Source organism: Buteo buteo, chromosome 14 (assembly GCF_964188355.1).
Source record: "Buteo buteo chromosome 14, bButBut1.hap1.1, whole genome shotgun sequence".
Taxonomy (NCBI): domain Eukaryota; kingdom Metazoa; phylum Chordata; class Aves; order Accipitriformes; family Accipitridae; genus Buteo; species Buteo buteo.
In genome coordinates this window covers 5,154,683-5,176,339 of record NC_134184.1, presented here as the reverse complement: position 1 = coordinate 5,176,339, position 21,657 = coordinate 5,154,683, and the positions used below count along the sequence as shown (strand labels likewise).

General features: G+C 39.2%; 2 protein-coding genes across 4 annotated transcripts in view; one reads left to right on the top strand and one right to left on the bottom strand.

The window, feature by feature from the left end:
• Positions 1-15,550, top strand: part of FARP1 (FERM, ARH/RhoGEF and pleckstrin domain protein 1) — a 211,754-nt gene extending 196,204 nt beyond the window's left edge. For all 3 annotated transcript variants that reach the window (XM_075045943.1, XM_075045941.1, XM_075045942.1), the window contains exons 20-27: positions 2,654-2,722; positions 4,588-4,677; positions 5,805-5,887; positions 6,250-6,362; positions 6,851-7,014; positions 9,471-9,578; positions 10,648-10,799; positions 11,932-15,550. In XM_075045943.1, coding sequence (XP_074902044.1) covers positions 2,654-2,722; positions 4,588-4,677; positions 5,805-5,887; positions 6,250-6,362; positions 6,851-7,014; positions 9,471-9,578; positions 10,648-10,799; positions 11,932-12,013 — 861 coding nt within the window. In that variant the 3' untranslated portion in view covers positions 12,014-15,550. The remainder of the gene's footprint in view (positions 1-2,653; positions 2,723-4,587; positions 4,678-5,804; positions 5,888-6,249; positions 6,363-6,850; positions 7,015-9,470; positions 9,579-10,647; positions 10,800-11,931) is intronic.
• Positions 15,551-16,017: 467 nt separating this feature from the next.
• STK24 (serine/threonine kinase 24) overlaps positions 16,018-21,657 on the bottom strand; it is a 61,755-nt gene continuing 56,115 nt past the window's right edge. Inside the window, exon 11 of the mRNA XM_075045940.1 lies at positions 16,018-20,625. Within this exon, the coding sequence (XP_074902041.1) occupies positions 20,589-20,625 (37 nt within the window). The 3' untranslated portion in view covers positions 16,018-20,588. The remainder of the gene's footprint in view (positions 20,626-21,657) is intronic.

The following is a 21,657-nucleotide window of genomic DNA, read 5'->3' as shown; positions in this document are numbered from 1 at the left end:
TACTGATTTTATTAGGTTTATCTTGTGTATAGATTTGGACGGTTGTAGGCAATTCCAAACATCTATTACAACAGAGGCAGTAAAAATGTATTTATCACAGTGGTCAGAGCTTGAGCAATTGCACATTTCCTCATTTCTTGCTGCCCCTTTTTTTTTCTTTTTTTTTCCTCCAACCGTTGATGCTAGAGCTTGGCAGATTAAAGGAAAGACATTTGTGCCCTTTCACGATGCCTAGCTTTGAAACTCATGGCCCTGGGGACAAGCAGTCTCTTTAGTCTACATGTAACATTAGGCAATAATTTTTGAGACAGTGTTGCCTTAAGTAAACACTTTTAATGTTAGGGGTTTTTAAAATGTTTTAATGTTATAAAAATACCAACATCTCTTTCTTCATTGTCATGCTTTTTTAAAAATGGAGGTTTAATTCAGAATAAATGAGCCTCAGTGTAATATTTGTAGCCTTTTTTACTTTTCTAGGTGCATGTATCTGTGCATGCAAACTTGAGAGTTGTCTGTTGAAGTAATTTCCTCCCCACTCCTTGACTTTTGTCTGTAATACACAAAACCAGTCCTTGCAGCAACTGAAATGCTGGGGAAAATGCATCACTAGACTATTCCCGCCCCATATGCATTTCTGGGAAACAGCTTGGAAAAACAGATGAGTTTTGCATTGAACTGCAAATATGGCAGTGCTTGAACTTGCCCTGCAGCCCAGCCATCCAGCCCTGATGCGGTCCTGCAGGACGGCTGGACCACCGCCGGGCGAGAGCCGCAGCCTGGGGTCTGCTCGCTGTGCCGTGGCCGTGTCTAGTGCCACGGCGGGGTCGCGGCACAGAGGCAGCTTGCTGAGCTCTTTAGGGTCTAGTTTTCATTTAAGGATTCAAACATTTAGAAAAAGGGGTTTGAAGTTGTGCCATTGGGAAGGCAGTGCCGAGCAGAGGTATTTCTGGATTTGTGGCTGTTCCCCGCTCCCTCGCTTTGCCTCTTCCCCGTCTCCCAGGCTTACGCCTCCTTCCAGTGACCCACAGACCGTTCGCTTCCTTGGCAAGCCCCTCAGGACATTTCACAGCCCGTGCACATCTCTTATCACATGAAATTAAGTGCTGTCATCGGGTGTTCCTGCTACCCTATTCTATTTAAAGACAGAGCAGTCTTCCTGTCCTAGGAAGTTCAAGAAACAGGCAGACGGGGGGGCAGAGGTGGTTTGCCTGCCAAGGCAAAAAGCATTGGCCACCACGCTTGGGCACGAGCCCAAGATGTTGCTGCTTCCAGCTGCTCTTCTGGCTCCAACTGAAGTCCCTGCCCCGGTGCAGGGCCGGGCTGGGAGGCAAATGCCACCGTCACCCACGGCTGGGTTTACGTGAGCTCCGTGTCCCAGAGGAGAAGTCTCGTGTTAGGCTGGTGATTCAGCTGTCCTAGAAGAGGCTGTAGGTGGCCATCCTCTTCACGTCGTCCCCGACTGGGGTCTCTGCCGCCACGCAGCAGGTTCCTATATTGGGTGTTAAAACATGCCGTGGTCAGTTGCGCTTGCAATGACCTGCAGCTCTTGATTCGTGTGTTGGCGCAGCACTTGCCATGGCGGTGCTAAGCCTGCTAGTGACTATTAGGTGGTACTGTGTAAATACTAATTATGATTAATGTTCTTTGGTAGCCAGCAACAGCTTCCAGTGGCCTCTCTGGTAACGTGGGCATACCGCGATATGGGGATAACCACCTCTAGTCACTTCTTCCACCCCTTAGCCCTTACGGGATTCAGGTGGGGGGACTGGACACATCACAGCAACCCTAAGGCGACCAGAGTGTCTCTCTGAACAGATTAATCTTAGCCAGTTTATTCCTAAGCTGCAGGTGATTCTGATGCTTTATATGCCTTTTACATGCACAATTATGAGCAGAATGGCCGTAGAAAGACTGTAATAAATAAATATACACCTCTTGGCAGAAGCTCGAGGGAGCGACTGAAAAATGATATTTTCATGGATTTCAGATAAGTGGAGGGGTGAGTTATGGTATAGTTCACAGTAAGGCCAGAAAATCGAGCATTTTGAAAGGTTCAGATGTGGTACTTCTCCTTTAATTCCATCCCTAAACATTCTTAAACAGTTTGATCTGAATTAATGTACTGTATTATATGACGTGGATGGTACTAGGATAACTCACACTGCCAGACAAATTTCCTTCTTCTACTGCTGCTGATGGTGATGTTGATTTGTGTAGCTGATTTTACGTCTCAGTGAAGAGCTATGTATGCCATATGCACAACAGAAGCTTACCAGTGGCTAACCAATAACATACAGGCCAACTTATCATTAGTTTTTACATCATTTGTACCATGAAAAATACTCATTCAAAACTGATGAAAGAGGGAGCTCTCTGAAGGAATCAATGTTAGGTAAAGAAAATTTTGCTTAGCTGAATTTTCTTAAAATGAAAGAAAGACTATGAAGGAGTTTGTCCTAAAGATAGTTACAAATGGAAATAAATTATCCCATAAATAAGACTTTTAACATATTTAATAAAGAAAATAAAAAGTCTTGGTGACTGATAGGCAAGTCAGTCCTATGACCAAGTAGTCATATTTATGTTTGCATAATAAAAACTCATCATCGCTTTTGCAGAAGATACATATTTGTTTTGTATTTGTTTCCCATAGGAGTTCATTCGACTGGGTAGTCTTAGTAAGTTGTCTGGAAAAGGCTTACAGCAACGGATGTTCTTTCTGGTAAGCAAGAAAACAGTTTTTCTTTAAATAACGAAATGTAACTATAGGCAACTATTAGACATACTGTTAGACTTGAATTGTGAATTACGGTATTTTTAAACAGCCTTATTTAAGTTAACATAATACATCACCTGTATTATGTATGTAATGCATCATAATACCTCCTAGCACATTGTCTTAAATAGAAGCAGAGTTGTTATACAATGAAAAGTGGCACCAGGATTAGTGATCATATCCAGAAAAGAGGATAAAGAATAACTCCGGGTGGTAAGAACGATAATCCACATAACACTCTTGGGACACATTACAGAACCAAGTTTCTCCACAAAGCATCCAGTTTCAGCCTGCGAGTGCGCAGCATGTTGATGGACCTGCCTTTACCTGGAGGTACATTTTGTAGCTCCTGCACTAGGAAAGGTTATCTCCTCCCACCATCACTCAGCATTTTCAGGTTACGGTGATCCCACTCGGTCTCCGATCCACAAGAGCCGACCAGATGGTTCCTCCTCTCTCCTTCTTCCCAGCCAGCTGACTTCATCCCAAGCTCCCCATCCTGCTGCTGCTGAGCCCTTGGTGCTGGGGCACTGGGATGCCCTGCAGAGTGCATAGATTTTCTAGTCCAATGTTACAGGGCAAAACATTAAAGAGTCGGTGCAGTATGGCGGGAACGTATCCTTGGCTGCTTGTCTGCAAAAGGTGAAGACAGTGGGTGTGTAGAAAAGCTTGTGAGTGTGCTAGGTTTTACAAGTTGTTTGACATTTAATCTTTCAAATGAGCCAAAGGTGTAACCGCTGAATCTACTTGAGTAGGATTATCCTCTGCCTTTAAAGGCACTGAAGAGGAAGCCTTATGAATATGGTGCATATTTTGTTGTATACCACCATTCTTGTTACCGGATGGTGCATTGATATTATACCTGTATAAAACGTGAAAAAAGTTGAGACTAGACTCTCAAGTCAGTTGCTCACGCTGTCAAAGAAGTCTTTGGTCTGTCTCAAGCACTGGAATCTTTTTGGAGATAAAATCCTGGGTCAGTATTCTAGGACTCCGAATACATGTGTAATCATTGGCAAAATTAAATCCCCCTCTAGTGGCTGATCCATACAGCTTCGTGAATTATTGCTGTTGGATTTTAGACGTCTGTGGTGGGAGCTCTGTTTCACACCACAGAGTATGATTTTCTGGATGCATCTGTCTGGTTTGAGAAAAACATCCTTTGACCCAGGTGGCACATTGAAAATATGCCATTCGTTTTATGGCAACAAAATACAAGCATTTGACATGCTTTTGACAACTGGTGTTACATGCAGGAAGCTCTACAAATTGAGATACTCAGTCTCTTCACCTTGATGTTTCTAACTTAAATCCATCAACCTTAAAACAGCTTCCTTCTGAATATGGGGAGTAAAAGATAGCCACTTACTTTGTAAAAGTTAAGTTGGACACATCTCTCTCGGGCCTGTTTGCTTATCTTTCCACACAAATCAGAAGAAAATATTGGTGAAACACACTTATCTTGCATAGCTTCAGAGTGTGAAACGTACTACTTGGTTTCACTGCTGTTGTGGCTTGTTAGTTCTGACCCAGAGATCACAAAGGGAATATTAGAAGGCATCAGAAGATATCCAGTGGGAAATGATGGGAACATGTCTGAGACTAGCTGGGAAGGAAGGCAGGGAAAATAACAGATGCTAAGACTAGGTGCTGGAGTGTTTGCGGAAGCCAGTATTTTGGATTCATGCGTTAGGACTGCCATAAAAATAGTCAGCCAGTACTGCCTAACTTTCTTGTATTTACCATTCTGATGGGTTTTTTTCTACATACATGCCAACAAAATTCTAATAATGCTTATTTTTGCTTTTTAGTTCAACGATATCTTGTTGTACACAAGTAGAGGCCTGACAGCATCGAATCAGTTTAAAGTCCACGGGCATCTTCCACTGTATGGCATGACAGTAAGTATTGTGAGAACTTAAGGGATTCACGCTTAAATGGCCATTTCTGGACCCAGCTTAATTGCTTGATGAGTTTCTGCTGGAGTGAAAGCAGGAGCAAAGGGCTATTCTCTGATTCAGAGAAGCTGTGGTTATGTTCTACAGTGCCTGACGGGGCTGTGTTGGGTTCGGCGTGTGTTCATGCAGCCTTCTACACAAAGGTGATTATATAGCAGAAGGGGGGGGGAAGGCATTTTGGGGGGCAGCTTCCTCATAATGTAAACTTCTCGTGAGATGGGTTCTTTATTTTTTTAAAACCATAAATTTAACCATGATTCTTGCAAGTAATTCATCACCAATTGCTTATAGACACACTGCAAGGCAAGTAAACAGTAGCAACAATCTAATTTCTATTAAAAAAAAACATTTCCAATGTTTTCAGCTCTGTATCTTAAAGCCAAAGTAGTGGGAAACTGGCAGCAATATGTCATTTGGAGCTCTTGTTGCAATTCCTCTGGAAAACAGCCAATCTGAGCCAATCGCACCTGGTTACCTCTTCTTACATAATTTCAAAAATATTTTTGCTATTTTCAAAACACTTGCATTCCCCCCCCATTATTTTCATTGGAACTTCTCATGGGTTTGTATCCACTCCATACTGTTTTCCTGAGAATTGAGTTAGATAATCACTACCACAGTAACTGAATTTCTCTAAACACCTGCAAGGCTTCAAGTTTTACCTAGCATTTCTAGGAATCTACTCAATTATTGATGTCCATTCGGTGTGGACTTGTTCACAACAGAACTGTGTTATGCTGCAGTGTCCAGAGCACTCCCAGCCATAAACATATCTTTTTGTATGAGTCACTCTTCTGATAGAAGTACCACTGTTTTCCTTTTTTTTTTTTTTTTTTTTACACAAAGCAGACAAAGCCATGCTTTTGGTTTAGAAGGTTATTGCAGAACTTATTGTTTTTCCAACTTGCAAGCCACCATCTTTTTCTCAATACCTAGCTCAAAATTGCTGTTTGTGAACATTGCTCTTAGTTTTCTTTTCCCCAATGGTAAAAGCTTGTTCAGTTCACTGTTTCACCTTAAGAAATATGTACTTCCTGCAATCTGACTGCATTTGGGCTTTTATCTCTCAGATAGAAGAAAGTGAAGAGGAATGGGGTGTTCCTCACTGTCTAACACTACGAGGTCAACACCAGTCCATCGTTGTTGCTGCAAGGTAATTCAGTGGAGACAACAGACACATATAAACTGTATTTCTGTGCAGCTTTCACAGTGGGACAGATAGAAAAGCAGAGAGGCATCATTTTGTTTGGATTTGCTCCTGAAACAATTTCAAAGCTATATTCTTTTGTGAAAGCCACCTGGGGGAAAAAAAAAAAAGGCTGAATAGTTGAATGGGACAAAATAAAGTGGCAATTGTGCAAGTCAGAAGGAAAACTAAGTTATTAGGAAAAAAACCTAGCATCTTGTGTCTTTATTTATTTATTTAAATTAAAAGTAAGCTCAGCTTGTGACTATTTCTTAGAGTTTGCTTTCAGCCTGTGTGAAAGTGAATAAGACCTGAATTGTCATTTTTAGTACCCGCGCTGAAATGGACAAATGGACTGAGGACATTCAGATGGCAATAGACCTGGCAGAGAAAAGCAGTGGCCCTGCCCCAGAGTTACTGGCTAGCAGCCCACCTGACAATAGTAAGTAAATGCTAGAGAGCAGGTTTTACGCACTTTCGTCAGTATGATTGGTGACTGCTTCTAAGCAAAGTCGTGAAGAATGCTGGCCACAGGTCGAATTGATACATTTGAAGTTGATTTATATATGCATATAGATTTATATATGTGCCATTTTAATGTTCTTGTTGACGGTAGCAGAAAGTTTCACTGAACAGAGAAGTGACTTAAGCGTAATGATTCCAGGAACTATTTAACAAGATTTGGGCAGTGCCTGTCCTTGGAAGGTATTAAAAGCACCAAGAAAGCATGGTAGTTAGTCTTTGATTCTAACATTTGCAGAAACATGTAAAAAAAAAAATAATCTACTTAGCATCTGCACAAAATTATTTCTAAAAGCATGTTTTAAAATTAGTTCACAATATTGTGGACAGAATTTATTTGTTTAATTTTTCCAATTATATATGTTGTTGCATAGAGGAAGAAAGATGCTTTTTCCCTGCATTTCATAGAGTCTCCTGATGAAACTACTGTAGACCAGGAATCTGAGGACGACCTCAGTGCATCCCGCACCTCACTCGAACGTCAGTCACCACACCGTGGCAACACTACGGTGCACGTCTGCTGGCACAGAAATACCAGTGTTTCAATGATCGACTTTAGTATTGCTGTGGAGGTATCTGCCTCAGAACGATCTGAACTGCAGCTCCCGACTCGCTCTTGAATGACAATTTCCTTTTTGCTCCTCCTTAATAAGTGCACTATTCCATTGTCTCCTCCTGGGGAAGTTTCAGGCACACCTATTAAACTGCCTCCCGGATCCTCAAACGATGGCATAAACCATCAGTCAAGAAACACGTATCTGCTCCCTTAGTGCATCTTTGTAAAATCAGTTAGAGTGGTAATTTTCATAGAATTAACTGTCCAAAAAAACGCTGATGCCCTTTAAAATTTAAAACAGGTCAAACTGTCTTAATGCTTTCAGTTACAGAGGCATTAAGTCATTGCTTGAGCTGAAAGGATATTGTCTTTAGCTGCTGCAGCCAGAGTTTTAATTATGTGTATTACTAACGTACTTTCTTTACCTAGCCATCTTTTCTGGAACCTTGTCTCATTGCTCAGTGTCATCTGCTTTTTCTTTATTTGCATTTTCCACCTTAAAATAAGAATCCTTTTTCCCCCCCTGATCACAGCTAAGCCAATTTGATACACATTTGTTAATTGTGTACTCAACAGACGAGATGCAGACATTGACTTTTCAAAGATTAAAATGAAAGAAGCCTAGTCCAGTGTAGGTTTTAGGATGAGGTGGTAAGCAGGCTTAGGAGTTCTTCCTTCACCCAAGACAGTCTCCAAGTACTTTATCACAGTCCTCATCAAATGGAAATTTATGGTCAATGAAATGGTAAAAGGAATCTTAAAGCTGAGTCAACTTGCGCTCACAAGGCAGCTCTCAGACATCAGGCCACTGTGGCTCTAGAGATGTATGGATGCAGAACATAGAGATGCAAGGACACACCGTATTCATAGTTTGTGTAACTGCCTCTGTTTTTAAACAGAAGGTGAGTTTATTGTTGAAATATGACAAAGAAAATTATTCTGTACTAGAAAGCACCAACTACAGAGCCTCATTTTGATCCCATGGAGGTGGATTTTCTGCTCTTTATACCCTTATATCCTGCAAGGGAGGAATAGTTCAGCACAGAACAGGGTCTTGTATTTTTCCCTAAAGCAGTTAGGGTCTTATTATAAATAGATACAAAACTTAAACCAGTGACTAATTCTAACACTTATCACATTTAGTTAGGCAAATCTTTTGATCTGAGATCAGTGCTCATTCTTCCTTATTTTCATTCCTTCCCATCCCTCAAATGAATGCAAGCAAAGCAGCGAAGACCAAACACACCCTGGAAACATACGTTGTTCTGTGAAAACATCTTCAGCTCCACTGCTGTTCCATGTGTGGCAGGTTACGCTCATGCTCACATCATTCTGTTGGTGGCTCTCACTTCAGCATTATCGTTTATTTTCTTTGTGTCTCTCCCTCCTTTCTGTCTCTCTCGTGGTAGAAGATCCTCTCTCTGTCAGTGACTGTACTTCCCTACCTGCTGGACTGATCAGTGATCAGCGGCCTGTTTCCATTTCATATGTCTGCTGGTACCGAATGCAAAGCCTGTCCTTTTATGATATCCTCCAGAGTAATGAGGTAACAGAAAATTAAGGAGTATACCTATAATTTAGGGCAAGGAGGCAGCAGTCCAGATATCAGAGAATGGGATGATTTAAAGCAAAGGCTTTAAATGTATATCCAAGACTGGTGAAAACAGAATGTTTTCAAGAATATTTCATTTGTAGTAGATACATCAGGACCACCAGACTTTGACTATTAAGCTTTACAGATTATATAATGCAGAAGCTAATCACTTAATGAGAATGATGTAAACAGCTATTTTGATCTAGGTGAGAGCCCTTACAAGGAATGGGAAATAATTACTAATTCACTGAGAACTCCCCTTCATTTGCAAGGCACAATGATACTGGACTTCACATCTTCACTATGTGAAGAGTGATTTCTACTGCCAGCTGTTAAATACTTGTACTTGGTTACGGCTTCCTCCTCGTTTTTGTTAAAATATCCAAAATCCAGCTAAGAATAAGGTTAACAGTCCCTGCTTTTGAAATCTTTGAAAAGTTACCGTGTGAACTCACTGGGTACTGAGCACTCAATCTCTATCTGCAATTCTAAAGTATGTCATAACTTTCCTTTACATCACAAATTCATGTCAGACTTTCTGTTTCCATTATTCAATTTAAGTATCATTTCAAAAGAACAAAGGCAGACTAGGATAACAAGATTGATGTTTAGTAATATATTACTGAAAGCCACCTCAAATAAAAAAAAGCGTAGTAGGTTGATGTTTTTGCAAGTACCCAGCTACAAACAAAAAAAATGTTACATGAAGTACTACTTAGTAGTAGAAAAATGCAAAAGAAAGTACGTCCATTCAACCAAAACATTTTCACATACAACAAGGTCACATACAACCAGATAAAAGCAGATAATTTTTCTTACAATAATTAAACTGCAGGTACCTTTCACTGTTTTATTTGGCTACTTTTGATCTGTTTCAGAACCAGCTGTCTGGAAATCTCCTAAGAAAATTCAAAAACAGCAATGGGTGGCAGAAGCTTTGGGTGGTGTTCACCAACTTTTGTATGTTCTTCTATAAATCGCACCAGGTAACAGACTGCACAAGTGCGTGTGGCTGGAGAAGTCCTTTTGTTTTTTCAAAGCGGTAGCAGAGATAAAAGCAGACATCGGTCATGGATGGTGAGGGTGGGATAAGTGTGTGTGCTGGTCACAGCTATGCAGCCTTTACTGCTGCTGGAACATGGGGCAGAGCCTGTTCTCAATCTGCTCGCTTGTCAATTGAGGAACACATGCTTGTTTCCTAAGATTTGGACAGTCACAGTACATATCCCTAAAAAGTACAACAGATATCACTGCTGCTCAGAAATTGTGGTGCAAGTTTAAACAAGAGTTTTCTCTTGTACAAATTCTGAGATTATTACAATAAAAAATTTAATAGTGACTTACAAATTTTGTTTACCATTACTAATGCTTAAGTAAGTCAAACAAGAGAGAACAGTGGCCAATGATTAATCCTTCTGAGCAAACATCCCACTGCAAAAGTAGGGGGCTTTCTGTCTAGAATCTGTTGGACTTTGGAATCTCTGTGTTTGAGCACAAAATAATTCCAATTGCTACGTTGTCCTTTCATTGCTATAGAAATCCCTAACAATAGGGTTTCTGCACTAAAGAAAAGAATGAATTGTAGGATATTCTACTCATAAGTGGGATAAAGAAATGATTTGTTCATACATGCCATGCCATGAAGTGAAAGGACTTAAGCAATGCATGCTGCAGGGTGGCTGGTACATTTCTAAAGGAGCAGGTGTTTGCAAGCCTGGGATGAACATACATGGTGCTCTGCCAATGCCAGATGGAGCTTTATGTTCGTTAATTTGAAAGTAGTGAAAGTCCAAGATTTCGGACAACTTTATGAGCAAATCCTCATAGGATCAGTCTGCAGCAGACCCTTATGAGAAGCATCTATGAAGATGGGCCAGCTGAAACTACCAGACAATTAAGTTCATTGTGATTGTATAAAGCTGGTATTTTTCCATGTGCATGCGGAAACACGATGATGACCTTTAAATGAGTGTGTATCTATCTTCCATTTTACTTATGTGCTCTCTTTACTTAAGGGCATTTGATCTCACAGCATTTTCCATCATTTCTTTTCAGGACAATCATCCTTTAGCCAGCCTTCCTTTATTGGGATATTCCCTTACCATTCCTTCCGAATCTGAAAACATTCACAAAGATTATGTGTTCAAGCTACATTTCAAATCCCACGTGTACTACTTCAGGGCTGAAAGTGAATACACATTTGAAAGGTAAGTCAGTCTTCTGTGAGAGGGAATTTTGTTAAATTCCAGGGTATTTTTCCAAACGGGGTTAGTAGGTGCAAAATTTAGTAAATTGATTCAGTAATATGGGCAAGTAGTGCAGCACAACTAGAGAAAGAACCCTTTAAAATTTTAAAAGAAATTTTACACCTGATAATGCTGGAAACCAAGGGGTTGGTTTTGATAATGTGGTAGCTGTAATAGTAATCACTACACAACCTGTGTTACGTGCAGGAATTATCTGGTCAAAATTGGTCAGGCTGGCTGCACAGGGAGCTCTATATTTCAGACTTCAGGAAGCATGTAAACAGATCCCAGGACTTTTCAGAATAACTTCACTCCCTCTAGGACAACTGGACAGAAAATCCACACCTGAAATAAAATTCTAATTTTTCACAGAAGCGGCTGTTCTTACTATGTATTTATGCCACTTCAACATGTAACTTTTACACCTCCCACTGAATTTCAGACACAGAGAACACTAGGAAACAGGCACTACTCCTCCTAAATTGTGGTTTGACATTGTTCATACTGGGAACTAATTTAGCTCTTTTATATGAAGCATTAACATGTCAAAAATCTTAATGTCCTCTCTTATTGAAGAAAGCTATTATTAGCCATGTCAGTCTAAAACTATAAATAAGGCAAATTGTGGGAAAGAGGTGATTAAATAAGGGAGTAGAATAGAAAAAACACAAAAGCCCTTTCTCAGTTTGAGGCAAAAGAAGTAGGAACTGCAGCTAAGTTACATTTTTACACCCTAGAATGAAGAGTTTGGTCTCAACTGCTCATCACTTGGACCATCCAGGAAAAAAAAAAAAAAAGAGAAATTTGGTGTCTGCAGAACAAGTAAAACCACTACTAAGTTCACGAATTTTGGGTCCCGTCCCCTGTGTTTATTCTCTCTAAACCTCCCTTCATGTGTGCATTTGGCAGTCATTTGGATCTAGAGCCTCTTGACTTCAGATAGATTTAGGAGTAGAGTAGCAAGCAAGATGCTCCTGTAGGCACTGACAATAAAACTGTGTACAACTAACAGCACAGACTGTCTCTTTCAAGAAATTCTTTCTTAGGAACTGACCGTTCTTTTGTTTGTGTGTCTCCTCGTGCCTCCTCACAGATGGATGGAAGTGATCCGAAGTGCCACCAGCTCTGCCTCACGCACTCGAGCTCTGAGTCATAAAGAGCCTCACGCCTATTGACGGCTAAACAAGCCGCCGTGTTGATTGTCCAGCAGCTGCTGATTTTCTAGAGGACATTTGAAACTCTTTTCTCCCTCCAAGTTTAGTAAAACTTACTATTTGGTAAAAGAAAAGAAAAAAATAAGTATGGTTTTGCAGAAGCTTTCACAATTCCTCAGCAAAACTGTTTAAGTTCTCCATATGTTCAAACTAGCTTACCATCATCCCAGTGGCTGCAGTTTGTTTCATGTCTTGTATTTTGTCATTCTGTGCTGTTTTTAGCTTGTGCCAGTATTAAAATATTGTCCTTATTAGAGTGCCAAATGCCAAAAGACATTTTGTTGCCTCAAGGATTGCACCTAAAAAAAAAAAAAGATGACTTCACAATCTGAAAACTTTCTCCTCTGAGGCAAACACTATTTCTTCTCTTTTCATAAAAATATATTATTTTTTTTTACCATGTTAATCTGTAGACTGCTGGATTTTTAAATGTAGATGGACTTTCACAGTATAGAATATAATTATATATACAGCAAGCAGTCTCACAGGAATGAGATAACTTTCAGATTTCATTTTTTTCCCAGTCTTTCTACATTTAATCTGCAAGGAATTACTAATTTTCTGTCTTAACAAAGAAACAGTTTACAGCTCATTCTCATTTCCCTTTGGGGTTACAAATCCACATGGTATAAATAAAGTATAGGCTCCTTATCTAACACTTTTCTTGGTGCAAGTTGACCAAATTGTTCATCTGTTGGCTTTGAAAAGTGAATACTACTTGCAAGATGAAAAAATTTTAAAATAATCCAGTGCAATATTATTTGGGCTGTTAATGTACTGTGAATGGTATGTACAAGAAGAAATTAAAGGCTGTGGTGACATTCTGCTTTTTGTTTTACAAACTTGAAAGAAAACCTGTATGCTATGAGAACCGCAGCTCTTTGTGATTAATTTGTAGTGTTTCGGTAACTAAATTGCTGGGGTACGCCTGCAGCCCCAAGTTTTCATCCTGCCCGTTACACATCTTAGCAGGACTTCCAGCTTCTTGTTGGCATTTCAGCCTCTCCCTCTCCCCCCAGTGCTCAGTACACGGAGAGCGACAGATAAACCGGCAGCAGAAACAGCCATTCCGTACGCCTGGCTTTGACCTTCGCTAACACTGTACTTCGGGTAAGCCGTTGGCCCGCTCAGAAGGTTGGCAGCACTAAGTCAGTCCACTATTGCTTAGATGCTTTTCTTTGATAAAATGAAGAAACATTTCCTCACGAGGGTGACGTAAAACTTCCATTAACAGAAGCTCAACATCCTGGAAACACATCTGTCCCTGTTATGGGCCTTTGAGGAAACAGTGCTAGGCAGAGGGGGCCTGAATATAGATATGGGGAATGAAGCTGGGACAATTCTACCCCTTGTTTTTCTTTGTCTAGCTATTCACTTTGTTAATGGCTTACCTATGTGCGATGTATAAAATGGCTTACAGCTTTGCTCACAACAAAAGGGAATAAAATACCTCACAATACTATTATATATAGTGCTATTTCAAGACAGCAAAGCCTTCTTTCTGTTCCACCCCCCCCCGCCGCCCTGCATCCCAAAGAGACACATACGTACCTCTCTCTCTCTCTCCATCCAAAAAGAGGATAAGCAGGAGTCCCCATGGCCAAATCCAAGCCACCCTGACAAAGGGAAACAAGTAATTCAGCATGCTTCCTGCAGCTGCGTGGGAACCTTCAAACCCCTGGGCAGGTAACTTGGTTTGCAGTTGGTCTTTTCCTTGGCTGTTTCCCCTGGCTATCAGTATGGATGTAATAATCACATCTACCCTACAGCATCGCCTCTAGCCGTTTATGACATGATGAAGGACAAACTTAGAAAGTCGGTTGGAAAATCTGAAGAACTTTTTCCCAATTGCAGATCCCATAGGCTTGTCCGTTCCAAGCCAGGGACCCTGCTCTGTAGGGCCAAAGCAAGTAAATTCAACAGCCTCAGCGAACCAATAATGTACAGGAACTATAGTCCTTCACGGCTGACCAGGAAAAGGAACAGTGATCTTTACAATGACTTAAAGGCCAAATAACTCGGCATAGATTAACACCAATCCACAGCAGCCTGCGGGCTTGGGAAAACAAAGCTGAAGAAGCAACAATGCACTGGTGCTATTAAGTGCAGTAAAGGGCTACAGACCTTACCCCCACACACCCCAAAAAATCATAACTGAGCTGTAAAACAGTATCTGTAGCAACTTACAAGCTCTACTTCTGCATCAGAACAGTAAGGAAATCCAAGCCACCATCAATGTACTAATTAATAGCTCCACTCTACAATTGTAAGAGTATCTGCAACTACGTAAATATTTATGTAATAATTCCTATCCAACCCTCTCCTTCCTCCCAAGCCATGCTAAGATCCTTCATTTGGGTTTTTAGGGGAGGCAAGGGAAATGGGACAACTGCTGGCTACTGAATATGCATTTTTACATATAGGAAAGCTTTTCTCTGAAATGAACTACTGAAAAGTTAGGGAATACTTAACTATTACATCTATTGCAGGAGCCTATGCTCCATACTGCTACAAGTTCAACCACCAATGACTGCTAGGTCCCTACATTGTCCTTTGCAATTGTAACAGTAAAAAGATATTTTGGGGTTTTTTTTTTTAAATGGAAATTATATTGAGGGGCATGCCCTTCATTCAGCTAAAACTGAATTTTATTTTAGATCACTGGGGCTTGTGGGATTCAATCTTTATTCATGTTATCTGCTCCAGTAGTATATTCTGAGCTCTCAAAAGAAAGGCTTTTATTTACATTCCTGAAATCCAATAACACCTTTTCTAGGTATGTTTCATTTATCATGACAGCAGCAGAGACCTAGTTAGGCTGTGGATGCAAATTCGGTGCATCCACCTGATTCATCATTCAGCATTTTCACCTTTTTTTGTATTTTTTCTACAGAAAAGAGATTTTAAATAAGTTTTTTTTTTCTCCTTCTTTACCAGCGTGATTTTTTTTTTTTTTTAATGGAACTGGTCAAACTGCTGTCATTTAAACAGAAGTACATTTATCAGCATTCTTCTAGTTCTTTAGTTCTAAGGTTAACCCAAAACTGAAATCATGGTAAGAGAGTAAAAGCGACTGTCTTGACAGTCGTATTGTACAATCAGTTGAAGTTTATGTGTGTGAATAAAACAACTCATGGTTTACTAGAAAGCTGTAATACATAACCACTTACTTTTAACCGTGACATCATACTGCTGTCCATCTTGAGCAAGGCGAGGAGACACGCAGGGTCACTGTGTGCCAGGTTAGTAGCCATGACTAAATACACCGTTCTCGTGTTTCAGCAGCGGGAAAAACCCTCAAACTGGTCACTCCAAGAGATTTACTCTTGTTGTTGTTACTCACCATGAATAATCAGTTGCTAGCTTCAAATAATGAAGAAATAAAAGCAAAACCATGAACTTTTTATTGCCACAGGAAGTTGCACCACAGGCAATGGGATCAGCAAAGCCTGGACTCCTGGGGATTTTTTTTTCCACAAGACTAAGCATCTCCATTTCTCTGCTGTCTAACTTTTAGCTTTCATTAAGACGTTAGTATTTATTAATATATCTATCTCAGGCTTACCTATTTTCACAAAAATTTAAACAAACACTTTTGAGACCTCAATGCCTTTGTAAATTCAGATGAAACAGGCTGAAAGAGAAGTTAAATTAGCAGGTAGGGAAACACACACTGTGATTGCAGAAATCTTGCTAAAGGTCTGACTAGAGAAAAGAGATCTCGCAAGGAAAACTCATTTCAAAGACAAAACCAGGGGCAATATCCCACCATTCCATCAGCCAAGAACAAACCAGAGAAAGAAGCAAGACCCAAAAAGCCTGATTTTGATAATTTTTTCCTTTTTACACAGGACCAATTATGTTGTCTCCCTCAAAAAAAAAAAAATCTAGCGTAATTATGGATATGCAGATAGATAGGCAACTCTAGTTGCTAGAGCTCACACACATACAAACACCCCCCCCTCTCCCCTGGGACCACAGAAAAGTTGGTAGAGAAAAAAAATTGGCAACAATGTGGCACACACATTTTTTTTAACAAGAGAAAATACTAATGAAATACAATTATAGGAGGGCAGCTGTCACACAGTTTGTCACCGGTTTGGTTCTATGGGTAACTAAGGATGTGCTGTCTGGCTTGAAGCTAATGCAACTTGACTGGGCTGGCACAATGGGGACTACAAAGCAGGTTTTAAATCATTGCCATCTGTAAATTGGCACATTGTCTTACTATAGGACAAACTGTAATAGAGAACTGCACATATTTAACCAAAACAGTACGCTATCAAGTCACTTGCATGTGTAGATAAAAAAACCTTAATCAAGAAAAGAACTAAATTTCCCACATAGTTAGGCCAGTTGTGAGATATAAGCTTACTAAATTCCCCAACAGAAAAAAAAAAAAATCTCAACATTCTTGCTCAGGAAGTATTGTTTTGAGTTTAAACAAGAATATTCTCTTGTACCAATTCTGAGATTTTTACCATTAAAAACTGAACACCAATTTATAAACTTTCTGCTTACCATTACTGACACATGGGCAGTAACTGAGCTAGGGACCCGCAAGAGCATCCCCTCCTCGGAGGAGAAGACCCCCAAATCTCATCTTTTTTACTGACCACTCAGATGGCAAAATTTCGTTAAACTTTTCCTTCTTTATTTCTAGGTCATGTAGTTTACAAGGCGTTTATTATGTTGGTGTAGAGTGACAAAAGTAAAATTTAAACACACAGTTATAAACAGGCAGCAATATTACAGAAAACAAGATATACACTTTTAATTGTCCTCTGTAATCATGCTTTAAAAAAAGGCAGAAAACCGTTACATACAACTTGTCTACTGCATATGCTCAGTGCAACTACTAGCACATCTGCAAAATCCAGTTAAAAAGAGCAAGCTTGCAGATTTGTGCTATGCTTTAAGCTCCTCCCCAGCAACTTACAAAAAAAATAATTTGCGATTGTACTGATCCTTGCGTTACACCCGTGCTTATTAGCACTTCTGATAATCTTCCAATGGTGACATTTTTGAAGGCAAAAATACGTTGCCTTAAAAGTAAGGCTAATGTAAAAGTACTACAAACTGGTACCGCGTTGTTTAAAAAATAGTACGGAACACCACATAAAGTAGTAAGCACTAAGCAAGACACTTCACGAGTACAGTAAAAGGACAGGCAGATGAAGGAGTTACGGTGGATAAAGCAGGACATGAACTCACAGCATGCCAGCTACTTTGCAGTTCAGTGCCAATGCGCACGCTCTTACCTTCCCCCTCCGCCCACCCTCCTGCACCGCGAGGGCAGAACGGCACAGTTAAATCACTCCGCAGTAATTGGTTCCTCGGTCCATACCCACATGGACATACACAAAATGTTTGGAGCTGCAAAGGAACCATGGCACTTCAGCGAAAGAGCTGCTTTGTTATTACACCAAAAGCATTCTGTATGATAGCGATCATGCCGACATCCTTTAGTAAACTGGTGATCAACTACAAAGTGCAACTGCAAGGAAAATTAAGTTAAAAAAATAGATTACACATCTGATACTTACAAAAAAGCAAGCCTTCAGTTCAAATGACTGATTTTTTTTTTTAAACAGAGAGTTTATTTACTGCCTAATCTTGAAATCCCTGACAAATAAGCAGTTCCACTAATTTAAATGTTTGCATAAATAGGGATAGCTTGTCACTTAGTATATTCAAGACTGAGTGAAGAAGTACTACCTGCACAGAAGAATCATCAGTGCCACATTATAACAAAACACAGACATGTTTTTAGCATGAAACCACCTCTTGAAAATATCAATACACTTTTTTCTTTCAGAAACTGAGGCCATGCTTCTTTCAAGTGAAGCTCCTCTTCTGTTACCAATATAGATCTGATTTTTAAAGCATCAATACTTTTCAATAGCAAATGATTGTAATTCTACATTCAAGATACAGCACACTTTTTCAGTGAATCTCAGTTTAAGATAGTCTATATTTAAATAATCTATATAGTACATATAAAAATACACATCTCTACCATAAATGAGGTCTTGTCTTTTTCTAAGCCTCCTAGCCTTTTGGCCAATTGCCCTTGCTCTAGGTCTGACTCATCTTAAGCTCCTAAGCCAAGGGACACATTCACCAAGCAAATTCTGCCGCAATCTACTCAGAGAAGTATTTCCTCAACATACAGTCCTGGAATGCAACTAAAATGCAACTCAAAAAAATGTATGTGTAACTTTTGAAATGATTGTTTAAAAATGGCATACCTTAGAATTTAATTTAATTTTCTGATTGAGAAATTCTTGAGATTCCAGCCAGTACCATAAATTTAACTTCCCCACTAAATCTCTGAGTTCTGTGCATCTCCCAGTAAGCTTGCTTTAATTTCAAGTCTCTACATTAACAGATGACTGGGGAAAAGCTTCCATTAATCTATGTATATTTCAAATGCAAACACATCTGTTTATTTCCATATGCTGTAACAGTACATATTTATTGAATGGCTGAATGTTCTGATGTTGAGATGTCAACAGGTAAACTTCCCACTGCATTGTATTCAGATGCACATTTCACAACCCCAAAGCTAAATTTGTCTCCTCAAGGGTAAGCCTATCCTGAATGTTTAAGAGCACACAAAACAGCATATTTAAAGATATTAATCAAAGAGGAGTTATAAATCATTGGTCAAACTTATGCACTGTTTAATTTACTTTAAATTCGCTTAGCCACAAAGGAAAACCATTACCTCATTATGCTGGCAAACGTGTTCTATCTAAGAATATGGCTACAAGAATGAGTGCACATATACCCATTTCTTTCAGCCATTGTTTCAACCTGGTCAGAAGTTCCATAGCTCTGTTAGCATGACAGTGTCCTCTTACTGTTAAATTATTAAATTAATAATTAAGGCTATTAATATGCATAGAATAAGGGCTACCATGGTGATATGAAGTCCTGCAAGGAAACCTTACCAGCTTCCAGAATGGTTAGAGAACCTGCATCTTTTTGTACCAAGCCAAGTAGATATGCCTATTCTTTTAAAATTTTAATCCTCTCGTTCCAAAACTCTTTTTTTTTAAAAATTAAACAGATAAGTTACCTCACTATCACACAAAACATAAAATCATTAATTCCTTCATTAAAAACAAGGCAAAAATGCTCTCTTAGCTACCAGAACAAGAAGCACCTGAACCAAACCAAGGTAAACCTCAGAGTAATACTGTTGAGGAGAAAAAAAAAAAAAAAGCCATCTAATCAACTGTCCATGTAACTAATGTTATTGTTTCCAAGAACTATAAAACCGTAAGTCAGCACTCACAGGAATAGTGGAAATTTCAGAATTCAGAATTTTCAAGAAGTAACTTTCTTCTGGGGAGACAAGTAATAGGACACAGCATACAACACTCAGGCTCAGTTTTGCAGTCTTTCTGTCTAACGTCTATCACTTTTGGTAAAGAGATGCACAGATTAGGCAACAAGACCAAATATGGAATCTATGGACCATTTTTCTTATATGCTGCAAGACATTCATTGTAATGATAAAATAGGCATGATGAAGAAATACTTGCCACTGTCTCAGAGCCAACATCTTAATGAGATATTTCAGAATAAATGAAGGTAATAAAGATTTATTTGTGTGAGCATTCAAACATGTTCAGGTGAAAAAGGATTGTATCTGAATTTCACTATAAGCTTCACAAATATCTATTGCTAAAATTGAACGATACATAGGGTTCAGAATTTGCATTGGCACAATTTAAAACTGAAAATATGAAAGAGCTCATTCTTTAGGAAAAACAGTAATTTAAAGCTTTGAGAGACAAGGTGTATTAAATTTAAAACAACCAGAAGTAGTACCATAATTAGAAAGTCACGCTCAGAATATAGATAAAAAGGAAGAAATATTGGAGAAACAGAATAAAATTGTGTCTTTGCTGAGGTACGAATAGAAGGTTCCGTAGTACAGGATTAACTCTTTCAATGGCAAATCCTTCACATACAAAAACCAAACCAAGATTCACTTATCACATAATTCAAAATTTACATGTAATAAAGGCAAGGCAATACTCAGTTATGGCCTGTCAAATATTTACCCCACTAACATTATCTACAAAAGCACTTTACCATTTTGTACACAGTGATTCCTTATGCACGTTGAAAGGCGTTCAGTTAAAAAAGACATTATATACATATCTGTACACAATTCCAACAAACATACTCCATCTCCCAGTGGAATTCTTAAAGCAAGATACCTGAGGTTTCTCAATATCTTCAATTTCTCTATCACAAACCTAAATATACATTTCAGAGTTTACAAAAAGACACCTCCCTGGAATATGTGCATTATCGTTAAAAAAATTATAGCTTTAAGGAGCTGAAAAAGACTGCCTCTGTCTGAGAGACTTCATTTTCACTCTTGCACATTTAAGAACGTCCTTCCACCAAAGGACATTCCAGTGACTGAGGGGCAAAAAAACATTAGGGTGTGCGCCTTCAGTGCAGACACCAAGGGATCTCTGTTGTCTTAGAAAAGTCAGCAACAGCAAGCACATCAGTAGGATGAAGTACTTCCTCCAGCTAGTGAGTATCTGAAGAGGAAAAGAAATAGTTATCTTTGTGACAAGGCATTCTACAACAAGCAGCAACTAGAAGTTATTCTGTTTTATGCTGTTGGAGTTTCAGCCTTTTTCCTTGCAGAATTTCCACCACTGCTGTCACACTTTAAAAAAAAAAAAGCCATGGAGCTGAACAACATGCAAATACACCCTATTAGCATATCCCTGCTTTTTGAGCAAATAGCAACAACCTGTGTTCAAGTGTGTTACTGAGAAGTATATGATGATGTAAGAATTCTGTATACTGGGGACAACATTTAGCGATTCCAACTTTCCTACTTGTCAAGTTTACGTCCATCTTTCCAAAATATTACTGGGACAGGAAACATGTATTTCTTGGTCTAAGCCGATTCTTAAATCATCCAAAGAGAGAAGCACCCATTTTAATCATGTTAAGCTTTCAATAAATTATAAAACATCAGAGATCAGAATTGGTGGGGGAAGGTAAATGGATTCACTCAAGTTATTGGGCAGCTCTCCTGAGGGTCCCAACTCATCCATTCAGACAAACTTGGGAAATCCAGTTTTAACCAATCATAAGAGGAATGAAAATCTCATTAGAAACATATTGTTGAAGAGCCATCTTCAATAGTTAGCTATCAAATTGAGAGGGTATTTTAAGTGGATACAATGAATGACTTAATGATGTAACAGAACATATTTCTTGTAGTATTCAAACAAGAAGGAACTATCTTTTCAGAAGCTGACTAGCTCCAAAAATAGCTTTATTCATAAGGGATACCTACTAAGCTATGGAATAGTTCAAACTCCTCTTCAGGGAGAGATCCTACCATGCATTTTTTTCCCACTCACTTTCTGGAAGGAGTGCTAGTTATGATAACACACTAGCTGAGTATCATCCTTGGAATAAGAGAAAAATTCACCCAGATGTGACCCATCAACAAATATTCTCTATGAATATTTCTTTCTCTCCCTCAAAGAAAATGAAGTGTCTACCTCCACTGTTAGAAGTCATTATGACCAAGAACAACAGAAACAGCCCAA